Raw genomic sequence first — 26,655 nt, 5'->3', positions numbered from 1 at the left:
CCACTGTATACTCTGAGTAGGTATTTATTCATTATCTTTGTTAATTCTTGAATTTCATTTACTCCTTAAAGAGTTTACAGATGTTGACAAACCACACTATTGACACATGAACAGTATGTCCAAAAAGGGGATTTATGGTGACAGTTTACAAAATATAATGTCTATGTTAGACATGGGCAAAAAAAGGCCTGAAGACCAAAAACAGCCGATAGACAGTCACAGTTTAGACTCAAATTTACACTGCTTATCTCTGATTGACCTTCCAGAGTTAAAGTCAATAAGTGGCAAGTCTAAATAATCTACAAGTCAGGTGGACCACATCTCACCACGACTATCTAAGCCTGTTCTGTCACGTTTTATTATGACTTTTGTACTTAACTGATCAATTTTGTCACAATGTGCTGTACCACAGGCCTTTCATTTAGCTGTAATTCAATTTTAACAAAAAATAAATGAACTAACTGCCCATTTACAGAATAATAGTCTTCTGTTTGGATTTAGAGTCCACCATAGTACTGAAACTGCTTTACTTAAAGTTACCAATTATTTCCTTGTTGCCTCAGGTAAAGGTCTTGTCTATGTCTGGGTTCTGTTCGATCTCGTTGCTGCTTTTTACACCATCGATCGCAACATCTTACTGCGAAGGCTTGAATATACTTTGGACTGGTCTAGGTTATATTCATCCGATTGATTCCAGTTTGTTTATGTACATGATGAGTCCTCCATACATATATGTGCTACTTATGGTGTTCCCTGGGAATGTGAATTTGGACCTATATTGCTCTCTTTATATTTGCTTTCTCTGGGCAAATAAACTTAAAAGTATGACATATATTTTCATTGTTAAACTGATGACACACTGCTCTATTCGTACATGAAGGACTTAAGTAAAAGGCTTGTCTAAAAGACAGTAATTTGAATTCTGGCCAAACTAAGACATTATTCAACCAAACATGTAATTACTCTGGATGGTATTACCTTGGCTTCCAGTGCAAACCTGAGGAACCTTGGAGTTATTTTGACCAGGATTTGTCCTTTAATTCACATATTAGACAAGTCTGGCTTTCTTTCATCTGCTGAATATTGCTAAAATCAGGAGCTTCCCTTTACAAATTGATGCTGAAAAATCACATCCAGGCTAGACCACTGTAATGTCCTTTTTAACTGGATGACCAATAGCTTAATTCACTGGAAATCTTTCCGTTGATCCAAAGTGTTGGTGCCAGAGTACTGACTGATACTGATTAGAGATATCTCATTTCTCCTGTATTAGCCTCTCTACATGAGCTCCCTTTAAAATCCTTCTTTTTACATACAAAGACATTATATTACTCTTCAAGAGCTCAAGTCGGTGTGAACGGGAGGCAGAGCGTTTAGTTTCCAGGTTTCTCTCCTTTGGAATCAGCACCCAGTTTGAAGGTTGACAATTTGTCTTGGGCCCCAAGTTGCCAAGGACCCCCAAAAAATGCCCAGTCAACTTACTGCAGGGATTTTGTTTTAAATTTTCACTTTATAACTATGTGTTTCTAAAATAACACCTAAACTAAAAATGGGATAAAAATGCTTAATTGACAAACAGAACATGATAATGGAGCCGCTTCAGTCACACTTTATTATAACTTAAAGAACGCTGCTCAATAGTGCAAAGAGGACACGTTTGTGTCAATGACAGAATTTAAACAAAAAATCAGAGGGGTTCAGTTTTACAAATGGTAACTGTAATGAAGAACCGAGAAAAAAGTAACCGATAAAGGCAGTGAGAGAAGATACTGGGTAATGTGCTTTTGCTGTCACCAACTTGTAAAAGAGTGCTGAGCTATTAAGTGAGTGGAGGTGGGTTCGATAACTGGAAAAGTCAGCCCACATGGGGCGGCATGAAAAAAATGTTTGTTGAACTGATCACAAACATGCATATCTTCACAATTTATCACAGAAACAACAAGTAACCACAGCTTTTGATCAGGTTAACAAAAATCGTGTCACTCTTGAGTAAAACGGCTAAAAAGGGAGACCTCAGGCCTTGTATGCACAAACACGGTTATTTTGATACCTGCAGAACTTTTTATAGGTTTACACATATTGTCACCATAAAAACCCAGTATCAGGCACTCAAACCAGACATTTTGGAAAACCCCTATGGGGTTAAGATTTTCACTGACTCTGCCTGTAGGGTTTATGTGTGGACGGGAGGGGCTGGGTTTTTGGCTTGCTATGTGAGATTGTGCACCGCTATCTCCTGCCAGCCTTCTCTTCCTTTACTGGTGAACAAAATGTCTGGTGAACTCAGCCAAGATAGTGCAGATGCTAACCTTGCTAACAGGACTTTTTAGTTACAAGCACACTAAAATAAGTAACAGAGGCATCAAAATGCCTTATGACGTACATTGCTACAGAAAACAACACTCCGACGATAGGACATATCACCACTGTCAGTGATTTTGGACCAGACCCAGTTGGGTCTTTAGCTGGTGGGAATCATCTGTCAATCCTGTCAGACTGTCTTTAAATGTTTCATGTGATTTATACGTATATATTTGTCTTTTGGAACCGAGTTGGTAGTTGTTTTATTGTGTTTTATCTTGCTCATTTGTTTTAAGCATATTTTAACGTTTTGGGTTTTATCAATATTGCATGTTTTAATTCAACTTATTCTGAAACTTATCTTTTTCAGTTTTATTTCTCTGACAGTATCTTTAGATAGATAGATAGATAGATAGATAGATAGATAGATAGATAGATAGATAGATAGATAGATAGATAGATAGATAGATAGATAGATAGATAGATAGATAGGTAAATTAGGTCGTCATAGCAGTCCGGTATATTTGAATACAATACAATAAAAACTGAGGTAGAATAAAAATTAAAAATAAAAACACAGAATGGGACAAATAATATACTATGGATATGTGACTAGAATGTGAAAAAGATTAGAATATTGTATAAATATGATATATAATATCAATATGGTTATATTGGCACATATCATGAAAAAAAATGTTCCAGGATTTGAGATACAGAGTGCAAAAGGTGATGTTTGTCCTTGATTTGTAGAGCGCTGTGGGTAACATTTATGATTAAAAAGAGAGCTCTATCACCATCAGAGGAGGTGATCTCTAAGGCTATGATAGAAGCAGGTGGCATACTGTGCCCCTGTTTTAATTCCCATAAATGTTTTGATTAATTTAGTCTCTTAATTAAGTCAACATGCCCCTCTTCAAAAGAAAACCAGTTGCCTACCTCTGGTCTTTTTTAATGCTCTGCTGGCCTCTGCTGGGTGTGAGGGTGTAGTAATAATGTTTGCCTGCTTTAAGAAGCATTACTACTCAGCCCAGGGGATGGTCACGGTGAGAGGTGATTTATTAAGACCATATAAATGCGTCATATAGTGAAAATCTTCGCTGCCCGTAAACCACCCACACACACAAAAAGATATATGTGGCGTTCACAAGCCCGATTTCAGCTCGTAACTTCTACGGATACCATGCATCATCTCAAGTTTCGCAAAGCAATAGAGCATTAAGTGTCCCATGAAAGAGTTTCCTTTCACTGTGACTGTGACACATGGACAGATTCCCTACAGCAAAGGAGGAGACTGGATAATGGACCAGCATTAATTATTGTAGGTCGAGAAAACAATACTTTGATCAATTTGTATGAATGCGTTGTATAAAACTCATTCTCAATCTGGATCAATTCACTTGATTTATATATGAGTAAGAAACGCAGTTACCCATAGAAACGCAGTTACCAAGGTAAACACTTACAGTACCGGTCTAATTTCCGACTTCACGTGAAGGCAGCGCAGCATTGCTTCATTTTACTCCCGAAGTTTTACTTATCCAGCGTCTCCTGCGTTTGGGTGGTATAGTTTTTAGTTTAATATTTGAGTTTTAGTTTATTCACATTTTACCGGATCTCCACTGTTCTCTCTTCCGCTGCTTTGTTAACATAAAGCAGAGATAAACTTCCAGCTGAATCCCAGGAGGATGCCCGCGGAGCGCAGACTGTCTGGATGTAGCGGAGGCACGATGCTAGCAAGCTAACTAGCTCCTGGGGTAAGTGCAAAAAATAGTGGCATTATATATTTCCATTTGTTTTATTTACCTTGGGCACACGTCGTTTGCTTATTGCTGCTGAGCTTCCCGTGGATAGAAGTAACTACAAGTGGAGCTTTAAAGGTTTGGGGGAATCCTCTAAAGTGAGTCTCCAAACTTTGGGAAACTCTTCAAAGCTGAGGCCCAGCAGCTGTTTGCAGCTGACTGAGCGGGGAGAACGTGTCTTCATGGTTCTCAAATACCATATTTTATTTGCTGAGTATGCTCTCAAGCCGGTCAATAGACACCAGAGCTCATATTCCTTATTCTTTATGTCTGCATTACAGGTGTACCTGTAGTCGACAGGTATCATCGAAAGACATAGTAGTGATAACACAGATAACAGTTAGTGATAACACAGAGGCAAACCACTGTAATATAGAGCAGTATGTTATCCTAACTTTCTCTGAATGTTGCCCTGAGTGTGTTTCTGTCTGTCGTGAGTTTCAAGGACAGTTCTTGGTGTGTTTTGTCGGATCTGCCAGTTGTTTGTAAAGTAGAAGGGAAGTTTAAAGTTGCACCATAAACTATGCAAAGAAATCAGACAGAGAAGTTATGGACCTGTAACATCCCCCTTTGATCAGAAAGAAAGCGGCACTTTCAGGCAGACCTCTCAGGCTGGCACATTGAATTGCATAATGCTGTCCAACTACTATTATAACCAGTTACTAGAACCCATAAAGGTTTGAAAACAGGGTTTTTGGTTGAACAAATGCTTCTAATTTAAACTTTAAACCATTCCCAAGTGAACGTGTGGGGCACAAGTTGAGAGGTGCTGTGGGCCAACAAAAGGGCAAGAAGGTTAACTAATGTAAGTGAGATTCTCCGTCAGTTTATTTCTGATATTAAACCACAGATATGCAAATGTACACCATATGATGATAGTAATTTTTTTTTTAATCAACAGAAGAAAATTAAATACACTGGAAATGTGATTCTAGTAATTCTAAGTAAGTCTGTTGTCAGTATGTGTGTAAAGGTTTTGTTGGTGCTGCAGTCTCAGTAGTAGTAGTAGTAGTAGCAGTAGTAGTAGTAGCAGATATATGTGGATTGAAATATCTCCACAGTCTACATTCCTGAGCATTGCCCTGAGGGCGAGCAGCTTAACCCCTGCAACTTTGCTGACCTGCTGGTGGGGCAGTCATTAAACAGTCAATCTTAGCAGCCCAGTTCAAACCCACATAACTCTAGTGGAGACATTACAATCAAATAAGCTTTTATGTTGAACTATACTGAATAATAGATTGACTTACCAGTGGGACCGAAGAGTGAAGCCAAAGCCGAAGGGCCTCCAGCCCACATCGTATCCGTGTAGTCGGACTAATTGTTGTCCAGTTGAGTGGAATTTCTCTTTGTTTTTGTTAAAAGACAAAACATTGTTGAGCTTATGGACTCGGTCACTACTTTTTTTTCCCCTGAAATACAGAGGGACGCAAATTTGATGTGAATTATGGTTCCATTAAACGATAAAGGAGGATATGTTTAGGGGGAACGTTGTTAAACGAAATTGTTTTTTGAATTGGCTCCTGTATTGGAATAATCTTGAATTCAATTAATTGGATTTTATTGGATTATGATAACAATGAATTGGATTTTAATTGGCTTTGATTGGACTGTATCATTGAAGTGCCTTGAGATGACATTTGTTGTGATTTGGCGCTGTATAAATAAACTGAATTGAATTGAGTTGTTACCTGTGTCAACAAAACAACTTACATCAATACACGGGACTGGATTACTGACCCGGACGCACTATTGTACTTTCGCTCACATTCATGCATCTGGTGAACAACCTTTTTGTTGACCGTGTGGATGTGGGCTACTTTGCAAGAGTTATACAGTTCCTAATCCTTGGGTTCACAAACAGTTTTGTATAGGCTTGGTGTTAAATCTGCTAATTAACATGATGTGCTGAAATCTAGTCCCCTGCAGCATTACCCCCTTTTGACCCGTTTACTGTATGATACTAAATCAATTCTAAACCTCCAGAAACACTCAGTTGTATCTTGTGTATTTCATAGGCCCTGGGTTTAATCAGGCGCTATATTAATCTAAGATAGAGGTGGACTGAGATGTGATGTTAGAGGTTAGTGCGACATTGCATTCATAACACAATTGTTATGATTAGTATGCAAAAGACAGCCTCAGTGCAGGAGTGGGATCCCCAACATGGCTCAACTCATTCTCTATCTGAAATATTTTTCACAAACAAGATATGAAATGGCACAAGACAGTTTATATTGTATTTTCACGCGCACAAGCGGAGGCTGAGTAGCTCTGTACATCCGTATGGTTTTTGAATAACATGCTGACACAATAACAGTCCTGTCTCTAACAGCAGCATTAAGAGCCGTAATTTGTTGAAAAGCTGAGCCAGTGAGGGCTAAATGAGACTTTATTTTTAAACGTGCAAACAGCCAAATCTAGGTTTTTTTTTTTCTTTTGCAAAGCAGAGCTGATTTACACTGAAAAAGTTGCCACAACAGCACCTCAAGCATGAGTCTAAAACCACTGTCTGCCACATTCAGCTGCCTGCACAGCTGTGACCTCCTCCCGTCAACAAACGAACACACTAAGCGATCATTTTAAATGTGAAGCCGGTCCAAATCAAGACACAATCGGTGTCTGCGTCATACAACGCCAGGTGTCATTATATCAGTGATTGCTCGTTGACGTGTCTCGATGGACCACATTTCGCTCACTATTTTCAGACCCATTATGTTGCCTGATGACAGGAACAGAAGAGCAGAAGCTTTATTGGGAATTCAGTTGTGTTAAAAACACTATGTGACCGCAGAGAGCTGGAGAGAGGCAAAGGGAAGTATTCTGGTTAACAATAGGCAGATTCAGCGACCAAGTGGTGTTATAATGACACTATTTTTATTATTATTATCTAATTACTATTGATAAATACCTAGACCGATACCGTGCAACGGAATTTACTCTGAAACTTCGGCGATATGAATCCTAGTCTATGTGGCCCTGATGGAGGCTCTTGTATTGGTGTCCAGTGCCAGTCTACCAAGTTTACCACTCACTTGTTAAGTCCGGTGAAAAAATAAAGAGGGCAAAGGCCAAAATGCAAAACAGTTATCCACAAACCAATGGATGATGTCATTGTGGGTATTTCCATGTTTATATAGTGTTCAGGTTATATGAAAGGAGTTTTGTGCTATCAGACAGAGAGTTCTTCTATTTTAAATCTACCTAAGTTTCTGTAAAACGTAGAGGAATTGTTCACCTACTCTCAGCCACAGTCAAATGCTTAGTCACAGTATGGATTTGCCTAACTCAGTTGCACACACCGTCTGCCCACCTGTGCACCCATAGGTGTAGCATGTTTATGCATCTTGATCAGTGCATCTTAACCCCTGCAGGCAGAGAGGTGTGAGCAGCTCCAGGAATTTGTTTGGTCTGTTTGTGCCTTTTAAAACTTTAGCATTTGTGTCATAGTTTGACTTCGTGTCACTTTTAATTGCCGGCCCCTTGATTTAAGCCTCGTCATAGCCAAGACCTTCAACATCCGGTGGAGTGAGTGAGTGAGTTGTGAAATATTGATGGTAAATGTGTGATCCCCTTGTCAGCTGATGGCTCTACACCGGCTGCAGAAGTCTAGTCATGCACCTATAAAAGGGCTCGAGAATATTTTAAGAATTTGCTTTGCCAGCTGCTGTGTTGCCTACACAAAGCAGCTCTCTGTCTCTCGGGCACTTCTGGTTTATATAAACTACCCATGACATCCACCAACTGGCTGCCACCCCCGTTTTAGGGATATCTGTGTTGCACAGCGGGATATGATGGACATGATGGACTTGCCAGTTGTCGTATTTGCACTATTTGAGAAAACGCACGTCATTCTGGCGCTCATTTGTCACGTTATAACTGTGTTTCTATGTTGATTTCAAAATGTGTCCGAACATGTCTTATTGCACAGCGCTCGCTCACTGTTGAATTAGTGCTTGTAAAACATCTGAACTGTAGTTTCCCATGACCAGAAGAAGTTATTGTTCATTTGCGTGACAGCACTTCCCTTACATCTGATTTTAGGATATCAGAGTGCTTGGCATGCGGAGTGTTTACATAACGCCCTGCCGCTTCAGTTCTTTTATTGTATCACCCTCGTAGAAAAAAAGAAAGCTTTTCTTAGTCCTGCCTAAAGGTTTCAGTCCAGCCAGAAGACTGCGATGATAAAAAGTCACACAGCAGTAGATTCTACATTCGTGGTGGTATTTAAACTCCTCTTGAGCCCCTCCCCTTTGAAGTCAATGCTGTGAACAAAGTATTAGAAATGCCTGTGAGTTGTACGCAGCGCAGTTCAGCAACACAACGAGCTACATCTCTAAAAGTAGTTACTTTATGGAAGGCCACTTCTGAGTCACATCTGTTTCGCTTAACTAAGTACTAAGTGACATAAACTCTCGACTCATTAAAACAGAATTGGTATCTCTGCTTGCGCCTTGTAATTTTGTATTTCTAGACAAAGACGTGAAATGTACCCAAAATGATATTTGTATTTGTATATGTAATATTTTTAGGGCTGGGCAACGATTAAAACTTGTAATCTAATTAATCACATGATTTCCCTGATTTAATCGCGATTAATCGCATTTGTATGCAAAATCCAAAAATGAATTCAAAAGTAGTGTATAGCTTTTAGCATTTAGTTTAATTTGACATGTGCTGCCATATGAATGAAAGTGCCATAACATTTGTTGTGCAAACACACTTTTAACATCAGCACTTTTAATGTAGTTTTTATGTGGAAGCCTCGCTCCACTGTCTGTTTCCTTGAATGACTTGCTGGTATCAATTGTGTGTTTTGCCTTTAAGTGATATTTTAGACTGGAACTACTACGGTGAGAAGACAATTCAACTTGGCTGTGTTTACAGATGACTTTGGTTCTGTCGACTCCGCCGTCTGGAAGAACTTTAAAATGAAAATGGCCGAGTAAAAGTTCCGTACCCTTCTCCATGTTTGGTGGATCCGCCGATTACTTTCTTTTCCGGTTCTGCAGCAGACAGCAACAGACTTTTACAAAATAAAAGCCTGTAAGCAACAGACTTTTACAATAATAAAATAAATAATAAAACCTGCGGTAATGCGCGATAAAAAAATTGTCGTGTTAAATAATAAATGCGTTAACGCGATAGTTAACTCGCCCAGCCCTAAACATTTTACATCAGGAAAGCACCGGTGTCATTGGTCGGCGGGTGGGGGCATAGAGTCTCCGGGCGTGGATGGAAGAGGAAAAATGTTGAATTAACCTTTAATTGAATCCGTTTGATTTAAGTTGGTAAAACAAACAAGAGCTTGAATAAACAAGATGTTATCTTTGTTGTTCTAAAACTCAAGCCTTTTATTAGATTCCTCCCACATCATTAGTAATGATGGATAAAAGTTGTTGCATGGGCGTGAACTTCTTTTGGCCTCTGAAGGGTTGGCATACCAGAAAAAGCCTGAGAACCCCTGGTCTTCGTGGTTGGCATCTGTGAAATGTGTCCAAGTTGTGCTCACACACCGTGAAGTCTAAATGCAGGCGTCACCGAAGCAAAACTTTTACAGCTTCTGTCACTCTAGCTGCGGCTTCCTCGGTGCCATGTAATTTGAGATCCGATCCTTGAGTGTCTGGGAATTGCTGGACCTTTTTCCAAGTGTGTGAATACTGACATTCCTGGAAAGCCAAAATGAATGCTGAGATTCAGAATGAATGTGAGCCGTGCTGTTACAGAGCAGGTGCTAAGGGTCTCTTTAAATCATGTGGACTGTCCCCCTTCCATATGCTGCGCTCCCGTTTATGGTGGGGAGCAGAAATAATGGACGGCAAAGCAACCTCTGTGCTCTCGTTCTGTCAGTCGGTTGACAAATGGAAACATTTCTTGGGTTATGTGGAAATCAAAGTTCACAACTGGTCATTCATTTTTATCTCCTGTTGAACAACCACAAGATGGCGGTAAACATGCATTCATTTAGATATATGAGCTCCGTCTCAAAGCAGTTAACTGTTGGTCATTGTGTGAAACCAGTAGTCCAAAACGAGCCGATAGTCATAGAATCATTTACAATCAGTGTTGAAAGCTTTATGTTTGGCGTCACTGATTTATGCTTAAAAGTCAGAGAACTTAGCAAACCTTCCCTCAAGTTAAACAGTGAACAAGACTTGTTGACTTGCGAATGATTTGGTTAGTCAAATCAGGATAAATCGATTAAAGCTGCAACTTTGAATCAGAGAACATGTTTTAAAAATGAAATATTTTGCTCTATAACATGTTAGAACTTGGTCAAATGGCCATGACAGGGGTTCATAGAGGAATGTGATGTCCTCGTATCACTTATTTTGTTCAAAAAGATGGTTTACAATTACATTCTCTATTTAGATATTATACAATGTCAAGGAAAGCAGAAAAAGCACCTTGTATGACACGGCACCAAAACCATTTTGCATAGATTTTCCTATATGTATAGTTACATTTTGCTTGTTTGTTTTTTTTTAGAGCGACAGCGTCTCTGATATTCGGTACGTTTCAGTCAAGTTGCCACAGCCCGTGGATTAGTAGACAGATAAGGTAAAGTGAGGTGTAATTTCGCAGCAGCGGTGCTTTGGTCATTGTTGTTGACACAGTTTCAAACTCAGGAGAGCTGAGTTATATGACACCGTGTAAAGCGCTCAGCCCTCTGTGTACGCAGCCACTCCTCTTCAGCAGGCAGCCTTTTCTCAGTGGGCGAGTCTCTCGTTCCTGCCCAACACTCCACTCAGCTCACATTTTTTTGCACTTCCATTCAAGTCGGGAGTTTGGTGAAAAGATTTCACCTGCTGGATATTCGGCCCGTCTTGCTTCTTAGATTTTCTATAAAGTAAGTACACATTTTGAATATTGTTATTATTATTATTATTATTATTATTGTCGGATTATTGTAGACGATCTGGAATTTTTCTTTTACCTTTTGAAAATGTCTCTTTTGATTTTATCCGTTTTCCTGCCTGTATTGCCGCATATTCTGTTTTAGAAAAAAAAAAAAAGAACATTTCGTAAGATATAACACAAAAAGGATGTGTCCCAAAGAGATAAAACCGTGTCTGTCAATACGTTTGACTGTAACAAGTGTAAAGCGTTACCTTTTAAATGTCAAGATGCTGAGCACGCTGTGCATCAAACTGCTCCCATAAAACACAACACTATTTATGAGATGAGAGGTGACATTCAGTGTTTTATCACACGCTGAACTGGAGAGAGGGATCCTTAAAAGACATCATGCGGCAAGAAATATGATCAGATTTTGCAGACTTAAAAAGAAAGGGGAGAGAAATCGTAGTGGTCGGTCAGTTGATCGATATGACTTTGAGCTTAGAAATCTAAACTATTAGATTAAGTAATTTCAATAGAAGAGGTCAATTCGGCCTTTCAGCGTAATGTGTTTGCTGCTTTGTGTTGATTCCTTGTTGGTAAAATATCTTTGAAGGCACATTTCATGTCCCATAATATAACCTCACTGAGGACCTCGCCTTTGACTCCGGGAACATGTGCCGGGGATTTTAAAGCAAAATTCTGACAATTTTCTAAAAAGAAATTTAAAAGAATCCTGTAACCACACAGCTTGTGGTTACAGGCATCTCTTAACTTTCTTAGGCTAAAATGTCAATGATCTCGATGAACGATCTTGTCACAGTGTGCTGTACATGAGCATTTTCGCCTCATTTCTGCAAACAAGGCAGCTCCTTATCTGTGGTTTGATGCTGTGAAGATCCTTGTCACAGTCATTGGAATTTTGTGTCATTTTCATGTCATGTTTGGGACGATGAAGAGATACATTTTGTTATTATCTGTATGCTCTTTAGTGTCACACTGTGCCCGGGTCAACAGTGGAGCAGCACATTGTTTCACCTCTTAAAGTTGTTCCTCCAAGCGGTGACTGCAAGGTAGCTTTGTGTTCCCCGGTGTGCTGGAATGCAATCAGTCACCAAAGCATTTACCGAGTTAATAATCAAACCAACGAGCCAATTTTTTATTAGATACCAGCTGGATGTATCACATACATCCCAAGTAATGAGTTAATGGTCATCATGACATAAGAGACTTAACAGTCACAGGAAACACCCGAGGTGCAGCAACACGTATGTGTACTCACGCTGTTTGAGACAATGACTACACCTGTCTGTGATGTCACACCTGAGTCACTGAAGCAACTGGTCGCAAGACTGTTGAGGAAAGCGCATGTTAAATTATGTCTTTAGATATGTTTTCTATTGTATGTCTTTGAAACTTTGTGTCTTCTGGCTTCTTTTTGTGTTTTACTTTCAGGTAGATTTTTAATTTTCCCACCCAGCTGGATTATGGTTGGAATTCATTCTGGTTTTAAAGCTCTGCCAACAAAACTACCTTAATGAAATCCCAGCAATGTTTGAAAAACATGCACCCATTAAAATCTCAGGAAATTCGTTGTTCCTTTTCTTGGCCTTATATTCTATTTGGGGCGTTACGTTATCCACAAAACTTTGCAAACAAACTGCACAATTCTCGTTTAAATGTCTTATTCCACCAAAAGTAATCCTGTCTCATCATATTGTCTATTTCTTCTTGAAAATCGAGCCAAAAATTTGGTGTTTCCTAAATGTTAAATGATATTTTACAGGTCATGATGTTGTTTATTTGCGTCCACTGAAGAACAAACACCATCAGGAAGTCAATCTGCTGGCATGGAGGTCACTGGCGAGATCAGCGACACCGACAGTGGCATCATTCTTCATTCAGGTAAAGTCCTTTTTTTTTGTATTATTCAGAGCTCATTTGCTTGTCCTGCCCACCCTTGTAAAAACAGTATGTCAACTCTTAGGCTACGGCTACACGAAAACGAAACGAGGTTTTTTTTGAAAACGGGTACGAAAATTCTTGCGACCACACGGAAACGCGCTGCTGTCCAGACGAAAACGGATGAAAACGATGAAACGATGCAGTACACACGCCACTGTGTCACGCCACGCTGTGAGACAATAGAGAAGTGTTAAAATTGGCTCACAGCGTCAACGTGTGACTGACGCAAAAACGTTTTAGCTGTAACAATGGAAACGAAACGAGGCCGTTTTCAAACTTTCCCACTCTGGAACCCGTTCTCAAAAACTATCGTTTTGGGGTAGTGGGAACGCCGGCTCCGTGTGGCCGCGACAGCGAAACGATAAGAAAAAGTATCGTTTACAGTGAAAAACGTTTTCGTGTAGCCGCAGCCTTAGAGTAGCCAACCAAAATACTGTCTTATTGGCTCCTTTTGTATCACATAATAGAGCTTTTATCTGTTTGTCGAACCAGAACTGTGTTACAATGCTATCATTTTCCTGACAGCAGAGCTCTTCAGCTCTCTTAAGTCATCTCTCCACACCAGCACACAGCACAATGGCTCAGTTTGTATTGCTAATTCCATGCAGTTAAAATCAAGTGCAAACGCTGTACTTTGCGGAGAAAAAAAACAAGTTGTTTTGTGGAAAAACAACAGAACAGGGACAACAAGTGGATGGGATCAACTGTAACTAAGCACCAGATTACTTGGTGTGTCCTGTACAGCAGGAAGGATATGACGCACATGAACCAGATCAAGAACACTTCACTGATTCAGCATTACACTTAGTCCTATGATCAAATCAGTGCATAGGTGCCAGAAATGTTTATTTATTTGTTTGTTTGTTTACACCAGCTGTACTGTACCAGACTCTTTGGTCAGAGATTTTGGTATATTGGTGTTAGCAGCAGCTAATATAGCCTGGAGCCTTTAGCAGAGACGAGTGGGTGTGAGGGTCTGATTGCATTTATCTGTAAATTCACATAATCATAGATTTGTTTCATTGTGACTTCCTTAGTTCATGTCCAAATTCACCTCTCTGTCAAGGAAAAGGCTTCATTTACATTTGCAGTAGCACACCTTTCAGCAGTTTGATGTGTAAAATTGTGTTTTATAACTTTGATTAGGCAAAAATATTAGAATAATTAAAATGACTGAGCCATTATTCAGAATTTTCCATAGTGGTAACCAATTAATTTCTTTTTTTTTATTTGTATGTTTGAACTAAAACAATCTTAAAAGTCTGCAGCCTCACGCTGAAAGTTGCCATTTCTTGTTTTTCCTTGTCCTGATAGTATTAAGCTGGGTATTTTCTGGACTTTGACTGTTGAGTACTTAAAGGTACCGCAGTAGTTTGAACACATTTGAAATAGTCGACCATATGCAAGATGTTTTGTCCCATATGTTAACAACACCAGATTAACCATAAACTATTACCATCTTGTTCTTCTGCGCTTAGTGCAGTATTACTGATTAGTGATGGCTTTTCTGACATTCCTCGCGCCTTAATTGAGCCACGTGGTGTCCGCCCTATACAATGAAAAAGTGTCAGTCGACAGAGAATTGGGGGATTGTGACTGAAAAAAAGAGGAACTCTGTGGCCTATTGTAGTGCTGTCACACTTCTTTTCCGGTTGCACCTCAGATGTTTGTCAGTACCTGCAGGGATTCTTTCATTAATCTCTTAAGGTATGTGCTGCTCAATGCATTTTGCCTGTAGCCACTCCCACATTCCTGAGACTAATCTTAATGTCATCAGTCACCAAGGCTACAGACAGCACCAGTCGAATACTCACATTGTTTATAGTTACAAAGATCCTGAGACTGATTTAGCAGTTTCAGTGTCGGCAGTGAAAACAATGATGCTGATACTGTACAAAAGGACCATTCTTCGGTTTAATTTTTTGTCACAATAGTTGATGAAACCGTTTGCTGCAGTGGATAATGCAACGTTACGTGTTTTGTTATGATGTCATTAGGACAGATTACTTAAAAGACAACAGAAAACAGAGATTGTGATTGAATGTAAACAGAATTATCATAAAAAGAAATAAAATTATTTATTTGAACTATCATCACCAGCATGAAGTACTTGGATTTTCAGATTCATTTTACTGGAACCAGAGTGAACATACCTTTTTTCTTTTTCTCAAACATGATTGATTTGTCTTCAGATTTTTGTATGTAGGGAGCGTGCACAAATATGCAGTGCACAAACCGAGCTGTCACTGCATTGCAACACAGTTCAACTACACCAAAAATGTGTGGAAACGGTGCTTCTGTGACACAAAGGCTACATTTACACTGTCAGTTAAATGTTACCCAATTTCGATTTTTTTTTGCTCTCATGTGACACAAATCGGATATGTTTTTGACCATGTAAATAGGACAAGGACGCATGCATTCTGATATTTTGAGATCGGATACAGGCCTCCTTCATATGTGGAAATTTATCAGATACGAATCGGATATGTGACAATGCGACCGCCGTGTAAACAGGCAGATCGGATATTCTTACACATTGAAACCTCGGAGGACGGTCTGTAGCCAGAGGCGCAGCTTGTCAACAGGCAAGGCAGGCAACTGCTTGGAGCCCCGAGCCACTAGGGGGCCCCCGAGAGCTGAGGTGCCAAGGTCTCCGCGGATCCTTAAAAAGTATTAAAAAGTCTTAAATAAAAAATACGTTTTTTAAGGTCTTAAAATGTCTTAAATTTCGCCGATTTTCGAAGAGTGGCATTAAATTTCATCTGGGCGGAATGAAAGAAAGATATGTCTGGAGAGACGTTCAAACTTTTGTGTGTGCGCCAGTACTTCCGGTGAAAACTTCCGGTGATTTGACAGCTAGCGCGTCAGGTTAGTAACCTGACTCAGGTCATCTGGCTGCGTTCACCAACTACACGCAGGGGCGTTCCCTTTCCTCAACAAAGGTTAACTTATAGCCGAGAAGAAAGATGATAATATAACGTAGCTAAAAAGACTAGCTTTCTTCAGTAGCCTAATGCTTACCGATTTAGCAAGCCTAGCAGCCTAATTGCTAATGCTAAACGCAGTAACGTTACCAACCATACCCGACGTCAAGGTGTTAGCTGAGCAGGAGCAAGATTATGGGGCTGGCAGAGTTAACTTCATAATGGGTGAGTGCAGGTTTCATTCACTTGTTTTCATTCTTTCACAGGATTGATTCACTTCGTTGGTTTATCCGATTGCTGGCCGCCGAGCCATTCTGTGCCCGGGTTTGTGTAGGTTACTGATCATGGTTGTTAGCAGTTGATAGTCAGGTTGTGTGACGTGTGGGTGAGTGTGTATTTTTTCTATGGGTACGTGCCATTGACTGTATGAGCGGTCTGTGCTCGTTTTTTATTTAGATTGGAGATACTTTATTAATCCCGAAGGAAATTAAATTTTGTTGTGTGGTTTATGCAATGCAAAGTCACTGTCCATAGTCTGTGCTTCACGTGAGTTGTCCAAAGTTCTGGTTTAAGTTAACTTGAGTAGTAAAATCGTTTTGCTAGTTGTAAAAGCACAGTAGACATAACTCGAAAATTAGGTTCAATTATGGATTTATTTTGCTCAGAGTCTCAGACAAACAGACAGACAAATGGCAGCGAAAACACGCTCCTTCGCAGAGACAATTGGGCATGATTGTCCTGTAGTGTGTGGTGTTCCCTTGTGCGTTCGAATCTTATGCGATCATGTTCACACACTGAAGCACACATTTCACACTGGACTTTTTTTCAACACCGAACAGCCTAGAGTGTAGTTTTAATATATATTTTTGCCGTGGTAATGGTCTTAATTTTTATTCTTAGAGGTCTTAAAAAGGTCTTAAGTCATTAAATTTGTTGATTAAAAAATGTGCAGATACCCTGGGTGCATTCAATCAGAAATTTTCTAGTTACTTTATAAACTGTCTCAAACAGTGGCGAACGTTCGTGGTGAACATGTTTTCTTTGAACAGTTAAATTTAAATGATTTAGTCAAAGGTTGTCTAGTTAACATGCCATTCTATAATTCCATAATTGCATTGTTGACTTTGTCAAACTCACATAGAGTTCCACTGTAGGTTATGTTCGCGGAGAACTGGCCCCTCAGAGTGTTTGCGATTGTTGGCAACGTTTGCCGGAAATTCAAGGCTAGTGGAAAATAAAAACCATACTTATGAAATCGATATCATGAACAGCTTTACTTGTCACAAAGAATCTTTAAATGAACACAATTATTATTGGATGGCCAGCTACACCCGGTAGATAAATAGCAACAGGCGAATATCAAGTGCCAACGTAGACAACGTAGTCTTTTTTAGTTATTTATTTATTCTTTACATGTATATTTTAAAAATAACAATGTTTCTCATGTTTGGAACATGTTTGGAATAAAAAGAGGTTTTATTTCATACACTTTTCGTTGGTGTCAGATGTTTTGGTGACGAACACTGGTCGGTAGGGCCCCCTAGGATTTTTTTGCTTGGGGCCCCCACAGACTCTAGAATCGCCACTGTCTGTAGCTCATCAGCTCGTGGAAGCTGTATCGATGCCACAGCTCGCCTCGCACGACTTGGCAGAAGTTGTTTACAATCAGGCACACTGATGCGTTGCTAATGCCAAATAGGTGAGCCAATGTGCGATAGCCTGCACCTGTTGCGAGCCACCAAAGAGCGACACCGACACGCATTTTCAGTGGAATCGCCCGACGAAATGTGGTGTCTTGGTAGGAGAAGAATGGGGACAAACACTCGCACAGCATATCAAAAGTTTGTCGGCTCATTCTAAAATTGCTGACCCACTGCTCATCATCAAAGCCCGCCACAACATTCTCCCAGCAGTCCTGGGATCGGTCTCGCACCCAGACACTCCTCTGAACAGCTGAGGAGGCAATAATTGCAGCGTGTGCACAGGATGCAATAATGGCCCTTTTCCTCCTTCTGTGCCTTAAAATCCTGCCAATGTTGGGCGAACTTCTCATGTACCGCAACACTAGCATCACACCTATGTCAACGTCGTCCATTTGCCTCAGCAGCAGAGTTTGGTAAACACTTAAAGGTAGGGTAGGAGATCCTGGATTTTGAGTCCAGCGAAGCTGCATTTTGAAAATACACAGGTAAAAAGTCCCAACCCTTTTCTTCACTTTCCCCCCGAAGCCACGCCTCTAGAGTACATGAACGCGCACGAGCACGAAGGTGCACGAGCGCTGTTCTGACAGCAAACATCGATCGTTGCCGTATTTAGTATTTAGTTTATGCTAACTATACGTTTAATAATGCTAGGTGCTAGCCAAGCTGGCTCTAGTTTAGCTTCCTGCCAAGCTTCTGGACGTTCACGGAGCAGGGTACGCGCACAGGGGGAAGGAGGGGGAAGGAGGGGGAAGGAGGAGCAGATTGCAGTTTGATAGACGGCATCAGAATCCAATCATTGTGAACGGTCCGTTCACAATGATTGGATACTGTTTTTCCTAGATTGTACGTTCTAGAGCAGAGGTCTTCAACAGGGGGTCCGCGACCCCCAGGGGGTCCGCGGAGGTACTGCAGGGGGGTCGCGAAATCTTTGGTTGATTAGACGATTTTTAACATTTAAAAAAAATATATATATATATATTTTTTTTCAAACAGTTTTTTCTCACAAATTGTGTGCAAACGTGTGCCATCCACAGATGCTTTGAGGATTCATTGTCCCATCTACATGCATGTTTAAAGTTAAAATCTGTAGATTATTTGAATAGCTCAGTGTTGTATGCAAGATGTTTGTTTATAAATGGCAGTGGCACGGCAACCCTGTGCCTTGCACATGTTTAAAATAAAAACATGAATATATTAACCTGTGTATTATTTGAATAGCTTAGTATTGAATGTACAATAACAGAGTAGCTATATTTATAAACGGCACTAGGCCCCGTTAAATATAAAACACAATTGTATGCCATATTAATAATAGGGGGGGTCCCTGCTCCAACTCTCCATCAGTTTGGGGGTCCCTGGCCTGAAAAACGTTGAAGACCCCTGTTCTAGAGGCCACTAAAACTTTTCATATTTGTGTCAAAACTTTTAATTAATTGGTTGCAATGGGGGTGTGAAGAGTATTTCAAGCAATATGTAAAAAAATGTTCCAGAAAAAGATCCCCTACCCTGCCTTTAAGTAGGCATGCGCAATGTTTCAGGTGATAGGCAAGTGTAATCGCGTGAATCAGATATGAGTCACATTATTAAGGTACGTGTAACCACACGTTAAAAAAAATCGGATTTAGGCAAAAAATCAGATCTGGGCATGAAGAGTTGCAGTGTAAATGTAGCCAAAGTGAACAAAAAACGAACCACATCTCCTTCCCAAACACGGGAATTGTCGTTGGCTTCTGTTTTATATCGGATGAAACTCTTCAGCACTGTGCGGTTTATCAGCTTACCAAAATAAAACGATAAGTTAATTGATATCAAAATGAACCAAACTCTCAACTGTTTTCATTGGTCTTTTTTCCTTTTGATTTTGTCTTTGCTTTTGGATTGAATCATTTGATTTGACTACTGCATGAAGAGCAATATGATTGTCATGATTCAGACGTCAAGTCTCAAATGAGTCAAGTTATCTCTTACTTGTTGCATGACACAGGCTCTGACAGCCCGACCACGCATACAAAGGATGTGACCACACACACGAGAGCCATGAAGCTTAAACACCAGGCACTCCAAGACAAGCTGGAGATCTGCTTACTGGAGCTGAAGAAGCTCTGCATCCGCGAAGCTGTAAGTATTGATAATAGATGAGCAGGTAAAAACCAGGTAAAATCACATTGAAAGCATGTCACAGAACAACTAAGCCACACGATTAGGACAATCTGAGTTCTGGTAAGTTCAGTAAAGCTTTTGGCTGTCCCAGACAAAGTAAAGCTAAAGATAACAGTGTGTAATTAAGCAGGCTGATGTACTGTACACTCACCATGTTGGTCATGATTCAGCACCTACCTAGAGAGGATTAAGTTGGTAGGGCGGTTTCATAAAGACTTTTGATGACGCATTCGACTTCATATTGATAAAAGCCCTTTTCACACATGCATTGAAGTCCTGAAATTTTCCAAAGATGTTCCAGAAAAATGCAAATGTAACATCATTCCAGACTTCTGTCAGTGATTTCTAACCCAGCTCTTTAGACAATAGCCATTTTCACACAGTGGCCGTACCTTATTGATGCCAAAAACAACGTCTTTGTGAGGACGCCGCTTTTCCTCTTTGCTAGTTCATACAGAACAGAAAGAGGCAGCTCTCCATCAGTGCGTGCTTACACACAGAAAGCCGACGTTGACTAATTTGGCCTGAGTGACAACAACATGGTTGGTAAAGAGCGGTGTTTTCTGCTGTGCTGGCTGGCCCTTGGACACATGTCTGCACATTCATTCATTAGTGCTGCAGCAAATCAACTCCAATTTCTGCCTCTGTACTTGTACACAAGACACCAATGAAGGCGAATCACACCCTCCTACTTGTACACCTACTCATTTTTTGCATCCTCTACTTTCTAACCAGACTACCCAGAGCATTTTGGATCAAATTGTCTGCACATTCTTCTGAAAATCCCAGTTTTTTTTGTGTAAAAACAGCTCAAGTGACGTGAAAGAGAAACATTTATACGTGCTGAGTGAGAAACTATTGGAACAAACAACGCTTATTCCACTGACAGAAAACCAAGGACGTTCAAATCTGTTCACCTGGCCTTCGCCATCTCTCTCCTGTCGGATACTTTGATTTGAGAAATTAGACCATGCGCTGTGGATGCAATTTGATTTTTTTTTCAATATGTTATAGCTTGTTAGGTGACGATCTGGTGCTTCAGTCAAATTAAGTAGTTTCAGCCTGAGTTTGAATGCTTAATACGTGACTTTTGTCACTTAGCATCCCTTTTATTTTCTGTTTCATCTGCCTCTTTCCAGTAAAGGCTAAAAATTGCCACATACAGTTATATCGAAACTGGACACACTCTGATTTAGGCGTGTTGCTCCAGGGTGAAATCCCAGCACTGCTCATTCTTCCCTGTTGACACTGGGCTTGGCACTCTTGTTGGGACATGCTAAGATGAACTAATGGGAGTCATGATACCTCTCCCTCCTGTCGGTGACAAAAGCATAAATGAGCCTTTTGGTCCCACTTCACATTTGTGTGTTTGTGTAAAGGTGGCTGGCTCTGCGTCACGTAGAGTTGAAATTAGCAACCGTGAATTGTCACGGTCACGATTTTCCTTCAGATAAGTTCTGTGTGAGAAAGTGAAATCAAAAGAATGTGTTATGAAAGAAAATATAACGCAGAATTGTGCAACCAGTTTTCCAAACTACTATGTCTGAACATGTAAGGAGATCAGAATAAGATACTTGTACATTTTTTCGTAACTGCCATGGGGATCATAGAAACCAAAGAGAAATATATCAGCTGTTGTTTAAAGTAAGTCTTTGTTTTGATTCACTATTTAACCAAGCTTCTAACCGGCCCTCAGAAAGAATCAACTTTGTCATGTTCAAATGTGGCTGGGTGGACTGTTGGATTTGATTATTTCCTTGTTGTTTAGGAGCTGACGGGTCGGCTGTCAGAAGATTATCCTTTACTGCCAGGAGAGAAGCCTCCGCAGATTCGCAGACGTATTGGAGCTGCATTTAAATTAGACGAGCAAAACATCCCTCGAGGATTAGAGGTACAGGCATTTGGAGACCACACGGTGGAATAATGTCCTGTTTTATGTATGTTGCATAAACCCAAAAGACACACATTGTTAACACAATGTCACTCTGCTGCAATCTTTACAGGACTCTGAACTGAGTTTAGTGGATGCTGAATTAGCGCTGCAGATGAAGATTTATGAAGCTGCTCGCAAGCTCTGCGAAGAGGATCACCTGAGCAAGGCCGTTAAGAAGAGCCGGTTACAGCAGCGCAAAAGAGAGGAGAAGAAACTCAAGCACCTACAAGAAATGACCTTTCAGTTGAGACTGGAGCATGGCCGATCATCACCACTCCCTGCTTTTAATATTACACAACAAGGTGAGACTACTAAGCAAGGCACGAAAGGACAGTTGGTTATCAAAACCCCTACATAAATCAAGATATTTCATAGATTAATCAAAACTTATCAATTGAGAGTTCACAGATTAATACGCGTGTCCTTTTTGTGTTTGTTTTCAGATCTCGGTACATCTGATGACAGCTCTTTATCTGATTCTGTTGTGCAAGATGAGGGTACGACCTAACTCGTCCCAATTTGTTCAAGTTGAAACGCTGTTTGTTTTTTTTTAATAGCTCTTGCAACACGACCAAGTAACAATAAAACATGAACCTGTGAACAGACCCTTGGGAGCATTGACTTGGAGTAGCAAAGCTCTCATGGTTTCTCTTCATTGAAGCTGCTCTGTAAAATGTACTCAGTGGTGAAGATGAATGTGAATCAACACTGACACTCTACCATGCATGACATAATTTCTTTCTTTCTTTTTTCTAGAAGTCACAAGCCAGTCCTCACAGCCATCTTCAGGACTCCCATATTCAGTGAAGACAGATCCTCCCAAGCCTCCCCCCGTGTCCACACATTCCTCTGTAGATGGCTCCCACATGCCTCGCCCTGTAGCTCCACAGTCCCCCCTCTTGAACCTTTGTCAATCTCCCTGTCCCAGCCTTGACTCTAGCTTTAGTTTAAAACAAAGCCCTCTGTGTGACCCTCCTCCCATCGAGCACTCCCCGTGGACAGAGTCTAGTCTTGACCAGCCTTACCAGAAGAGCAAAAAGTCCCGCTCCTCCAGCAAGATGAGGTAAATAAGATCCTCCATCATGACTTCGGTCCTGTTCTACAAGTTTATAGTATCGGAAACACAAACTTTGGTTTGTGAGTTTAAGTGAGCGGTGCTGTTTGGATTCTTATGAAAGATGGAAATAACCCATCCCTGCCTCGACCCTTCAGTATTTTCATGCTTCTTCGGAAGGATGCAAATAACATTCCACAAAGCAGCTTGCAGAACTGTCCGCGATGCAGTGTTAATTTACAGTTCGCTGGGGGTGAACGTCTGTATATGTAGTTGCTAGGATGACACTGTAGGAAAAGACTGATTTATTTGAACAACACAGAAATCAATCATGTGAGACAAATTTCCAAATCTAACCTTGTCACCACTTGTAGCACTGCTCTGAATCACTCTGCTCCGTAGAAGCCAGTGATGTTCAGTGTTGTGCAACACTGCCACCTGCTTCTACAGTGGTGCTACAACATTTGTTGGATCGAGCCAACACAAATCTTGAAATCTTTGTCATTTACAAACATACGGTGACGCTGGGGTATTCTTCAGACTGTTGTCTACAGTAGGCTCCCAACTCTAAAATATCCATTCTGTGACAGTGTGTATTCCTTTTAGTTGTTCTACACGTTTCCAAAAGTAATTGATGATGTCAGCCACAGCGTGTCCGAGCCAATAAGATCAATATTTCTTAGTCAAATATAAAGTCATGTGATGTTTGCTATGGTGAAGAAATCTCTCTTTTAAATCTCCTTTAAATGTAGATGTATAATTGAAAAACCCTTCAACCTTCAACCCTTTTCAAATGTTGGGAAAAACTTTTTTTCTGTGTGTGTTCAGCAGTCCAGCCAAATCGGAGATGTTGCCACCGTTGGAGGCTTGCTTGTTACAGTCGTCACTGCCACAGCAGCTCTCTCATCTGAAGCTGAGCCGCACCCAGTCCAACAGTACTCCATCCACACCAGAGATGCGTGTGCACCGTCAGCTCTCCCTCAGGTAGCCACACCTCACATGCATCAGCAGGGCTATAAAAGTGTTATAATATACTTTTCTGCGTTATTCGTGTCCATATTTAAGATATATATATATATACGTGGACATATTTTAAACTTGTGCCATTTCTGAGTAACGCATATTTGTTGGTTGATTTGCTTTATTTGATTCTTGTGGTTTCCACAGGTTGTCCAATCCCGAATCTTCCTTCCATAAGGAACGCGGCCGTACCAGAGGCCCGAGGAGGCGACTGACAGAATATGGAATAATGTTACCAGAGAGCTCTTCCCCTGCGCTAAACTGTGGGAACCATGTTAGCTCTGAGGATAGCAACTCTGAAAATTCATTCTCTTCTTACGGTAGCTCCCCGTGTCAGGAGTTGCCCTCTGACTTGCCCAAACAGTATCAGTCTGCATTCCCAGTCTCTAGCCCAGTTGGCAGCTATGGACCTCAAGCCTTACAATCCGCTAGCTTTTACCTTAATCCCAGGTACATGCCGAGCCCCGTTATGCAGAGATCCTATTATAATGAAGAAATGATCTACCCACCTGACATGGACATTGCACGCCGACATTTCCCACAGCAAGCTCCTTGCACCCCCAATAGATATGAATATTGGTATAGAGACACTCCCGTAACCCAGCAACGGGCACACAGACCTATGCCTCCTGATATCAGACACGTGCCCCCGGCACAGTTGGACCATCCACACTTCTGCTCCAGCGGTCTGCCACGACAGGTGGTGAATGAGCATCTGAAGTCATGGCATCGTCGCAGTCAACTCAAAGCACCCAGGTCTCATTCTCTGGACAGACAGGGAGCGGTCCGAGTGAAAAGCATGCCAGCTCGGGAGTCTGCGGCCTATCAGAATCAGAAGTATCACAAACAAGTAAGCACTCAAAGCTAACTTCGTGCCTTTTTCACGGCAGATGTCTGGATGTGTCACTGAGGCTTATGTTGCATTTATGAGATTTTGTAGCCTGACAGAGAGAAAATAATCGAGTTCAATCTTTACTATCATTAAAAATACTGAGAAATAGGCAAACGTTCATATGATAAAGACCACACGTTTATTTACATTGTGTTAATTACATTGAAATGATAAAGTTTGCTTTTGGAATCTGCCAGAACTGTTCACATAGTGCCTACCCGTGTTTCCTAATTCAGTTTGTTTTCGATTTGAACACTTTCCCTCATCTCTTATATTTCAAATGGAAGCAGACCTTTTTTGTTTATTTTTGGTGGGTTGACGACTAAAGAAAAAAGCTTCTTCATTGACTAGTTTAGGTCTTGCACTAAACAACCGGCCCTTTTGTAAATTGCCTAATCAGTTATTATATAGCCAATCGTATTTTTCAGGGTTGCTGTTTAATAATCCTTTGCTAACTTTTAGGTCGTCCAAAGAGGACCCGTCCAAAGAGCGGCTGATGACGCTGCTGAGTGCTGGATAGTGGACGATGGCTCTCACTTTATGAGCCAAGTGTGAAGAGAAGACACTTGGACGCCAGAGTGAACACTCAACTCGGAGACTACGGTTTTCCCGTTAAACGAAAGTGAAGGGGTCAAAAAAGTTATCGTGTATGCCCATAAAGAGCTGATTTTCCTGTGGTTAAAAGTTCTTTTCATCACCCTGTTTACCTGTCTGGCTTCATCTGAGCAAAACAAGGTTTGAAAAAATCTGGGGCACCTCACTATATAATGCAAAGGTGTGAAACGAAAAACCACAACCCCCAGGTTACCACAAAGTCGTAAACATCCTTGACAGAGTTGACTACTCTGCAGTTGTATCGACCTGGAGAGCAGCTCCAAGGCGTATCTGCTGTTTTTAACCACGCGACGTTGGCGTGTTCGAACAATTCCAGATTGGAGCGTCAAACGAAACGCTTGTGAAACATAAAAAGTGGGAGAGGATGAATACCAACCGCGTGCCACAGTGAGTCTGACGCTATAAATTGTGTCAGCTCAACTATGTGATCGTGAATTACGGGAGTGTTTTTCGCAAGTGGAGCAATTCCAACCAAAATGGTAACTGGCTGCAGGGAGATGTCAGGAGCTCCTGCACACGGCCGCGTGATCCGTCACTGTTTCGAAGATCAGTTTCACGTGTAAAGTTGTCGATGTTGATCACAAATGAATTTCCTAACTCATCTGTAGCTGAAAATAAAAAATAAAAAAAAGACTTTTCAACGAGCTGTTGGAAGGAAATTAGACCTCTGTATAACATTAAAGATGAACTTTATGTCACCATGTTGATGAACTAAAGTGGCTTATATTCTATATCCTGACTTTGACCTCTGTATCGTTTACTTTTAGAGGCAAAAGTGACTGTTTTCTGTGCCAGTTAACTTTATCTACTAATCATTTTATTCAGCTGGTTGAAACACAGTACTAACCAAATTCTTAACTAAAATTAAGATGTCTGGCAGCTACTAGGACGTCCAATTGAAATGTAAATCTTCAGCTTTGAGGATTTTTTTTTTTTACGCATGTGTGTTGGTGCATGTGTCAGTAACAGTTTAAATCTGACAGAAGCTGTAATATTTGTTTGAGAAGCAGATGCTCACCTCTTAATCCAGCAAATATTCAGCTGTAGATAGTTTGAAAAGGAGATTTAAATGCTACAATTTCAACTCCAGCTATACACGGACTGGTCTCTCATTTATATGTTAATTTATTGTGATTTTACGCCGTTGGACAGATGGAAAGTCAGACTTGAAATCGAATCAGCCCTGGACCAGACTTTACAGATCAAACCCAGTCTAGTTGCATGTAACCAAAGCTAGACCGCAATCATGTTGCCTTTGTCCCTCTTATTTTTATACTGTCTTTTTCTATTTATCCACTTTAGCGGTGACCTGATGGTTTACCTTGCTGTTTATGAAAACCTGTGAACATATTTTCCCTGTGGAAGTAAATAAATGGTGTTGTTTGTATATTGTTGAGTTTCATTTACGTGCTTTTATTCCCGTGTTTGTTCAGGCCTTTTTTCTTT

At 40.6% G+C, this 26,655-nt stretch overlaps 1 protein-coding gene across 3 annotated transcripts; it reads left to right on the top strand.

Moving 5' to 3' along the window:
• Positions 1–3,829: 3,829 nt before the first annotated feature.
• inavab (innate immunity activator b) lies at positions 3,830–26,596 on the top strand. Of its 3 annotated transcripts, none has more exons than XM_075460793.1 (10): positions 3,830–4,058; positions 12,727–12,845; positions 19,520–19,653; positions 21,464–21,586; positions 21,699–21,930; positions 22,072–22,125; positions 22,385–22,691; positions 23,511–23,666; positions 23,850–24,552; positions 25,057–26,596. In XM_075460793.1, the coding sequence occupies exons 2-10, from the start codon at positions 12,791–12,793 to the stop codon at positions 25,147–25,149; spliced, it is 1,857 nt and encodes a 618-aa protein (XP_075316908.1). In that variant the 5' UTR covers positions 3,830–4,058; positions 12,727–12,790; the 3' UTR covers positions 25,150–26,596. The 3 variants fall into 3 exon arrangements, with proteins under 3 accessions (XP_075316908.1, XP_075316909.1, XP_075316907.1); XM_075460794.1 differs by lacking the exon at positions 3,830–4,058 and adding an exon at positions 10,811–10,950 and having other exon boundaries at positions 23,514–23,666; XM_075460792.1 differs by lacking the exon at positions 3,830–4,058 and adding an exon at positions 10,811–10,950.
• Positions 26,597–26,655: the final 59 nt, after the last annotated feature.

The sequence above is a fragment of the Odontesthes bonariensis genome, chromosome 3 (genome assembly GCF_027942865.1).
Source record: "Odontesthes bonariensis isolate fOdoBon6 chromosome 3, fOdoBon6.hap1, whole genome shotgun sequence".
NCBI classification, from domain to species: Eukaryota; Metazoa; Chordata; class Actinopteri; order Atheriniformes; family Atherinopsidae; genus Odontesthes; species Odontesthes bonariensis.
The sequence above is the reverse complement of the archived record's forward strand: the minus strand, read 5'-3'. Positions and strand labels throughout refer to the sequence as shown.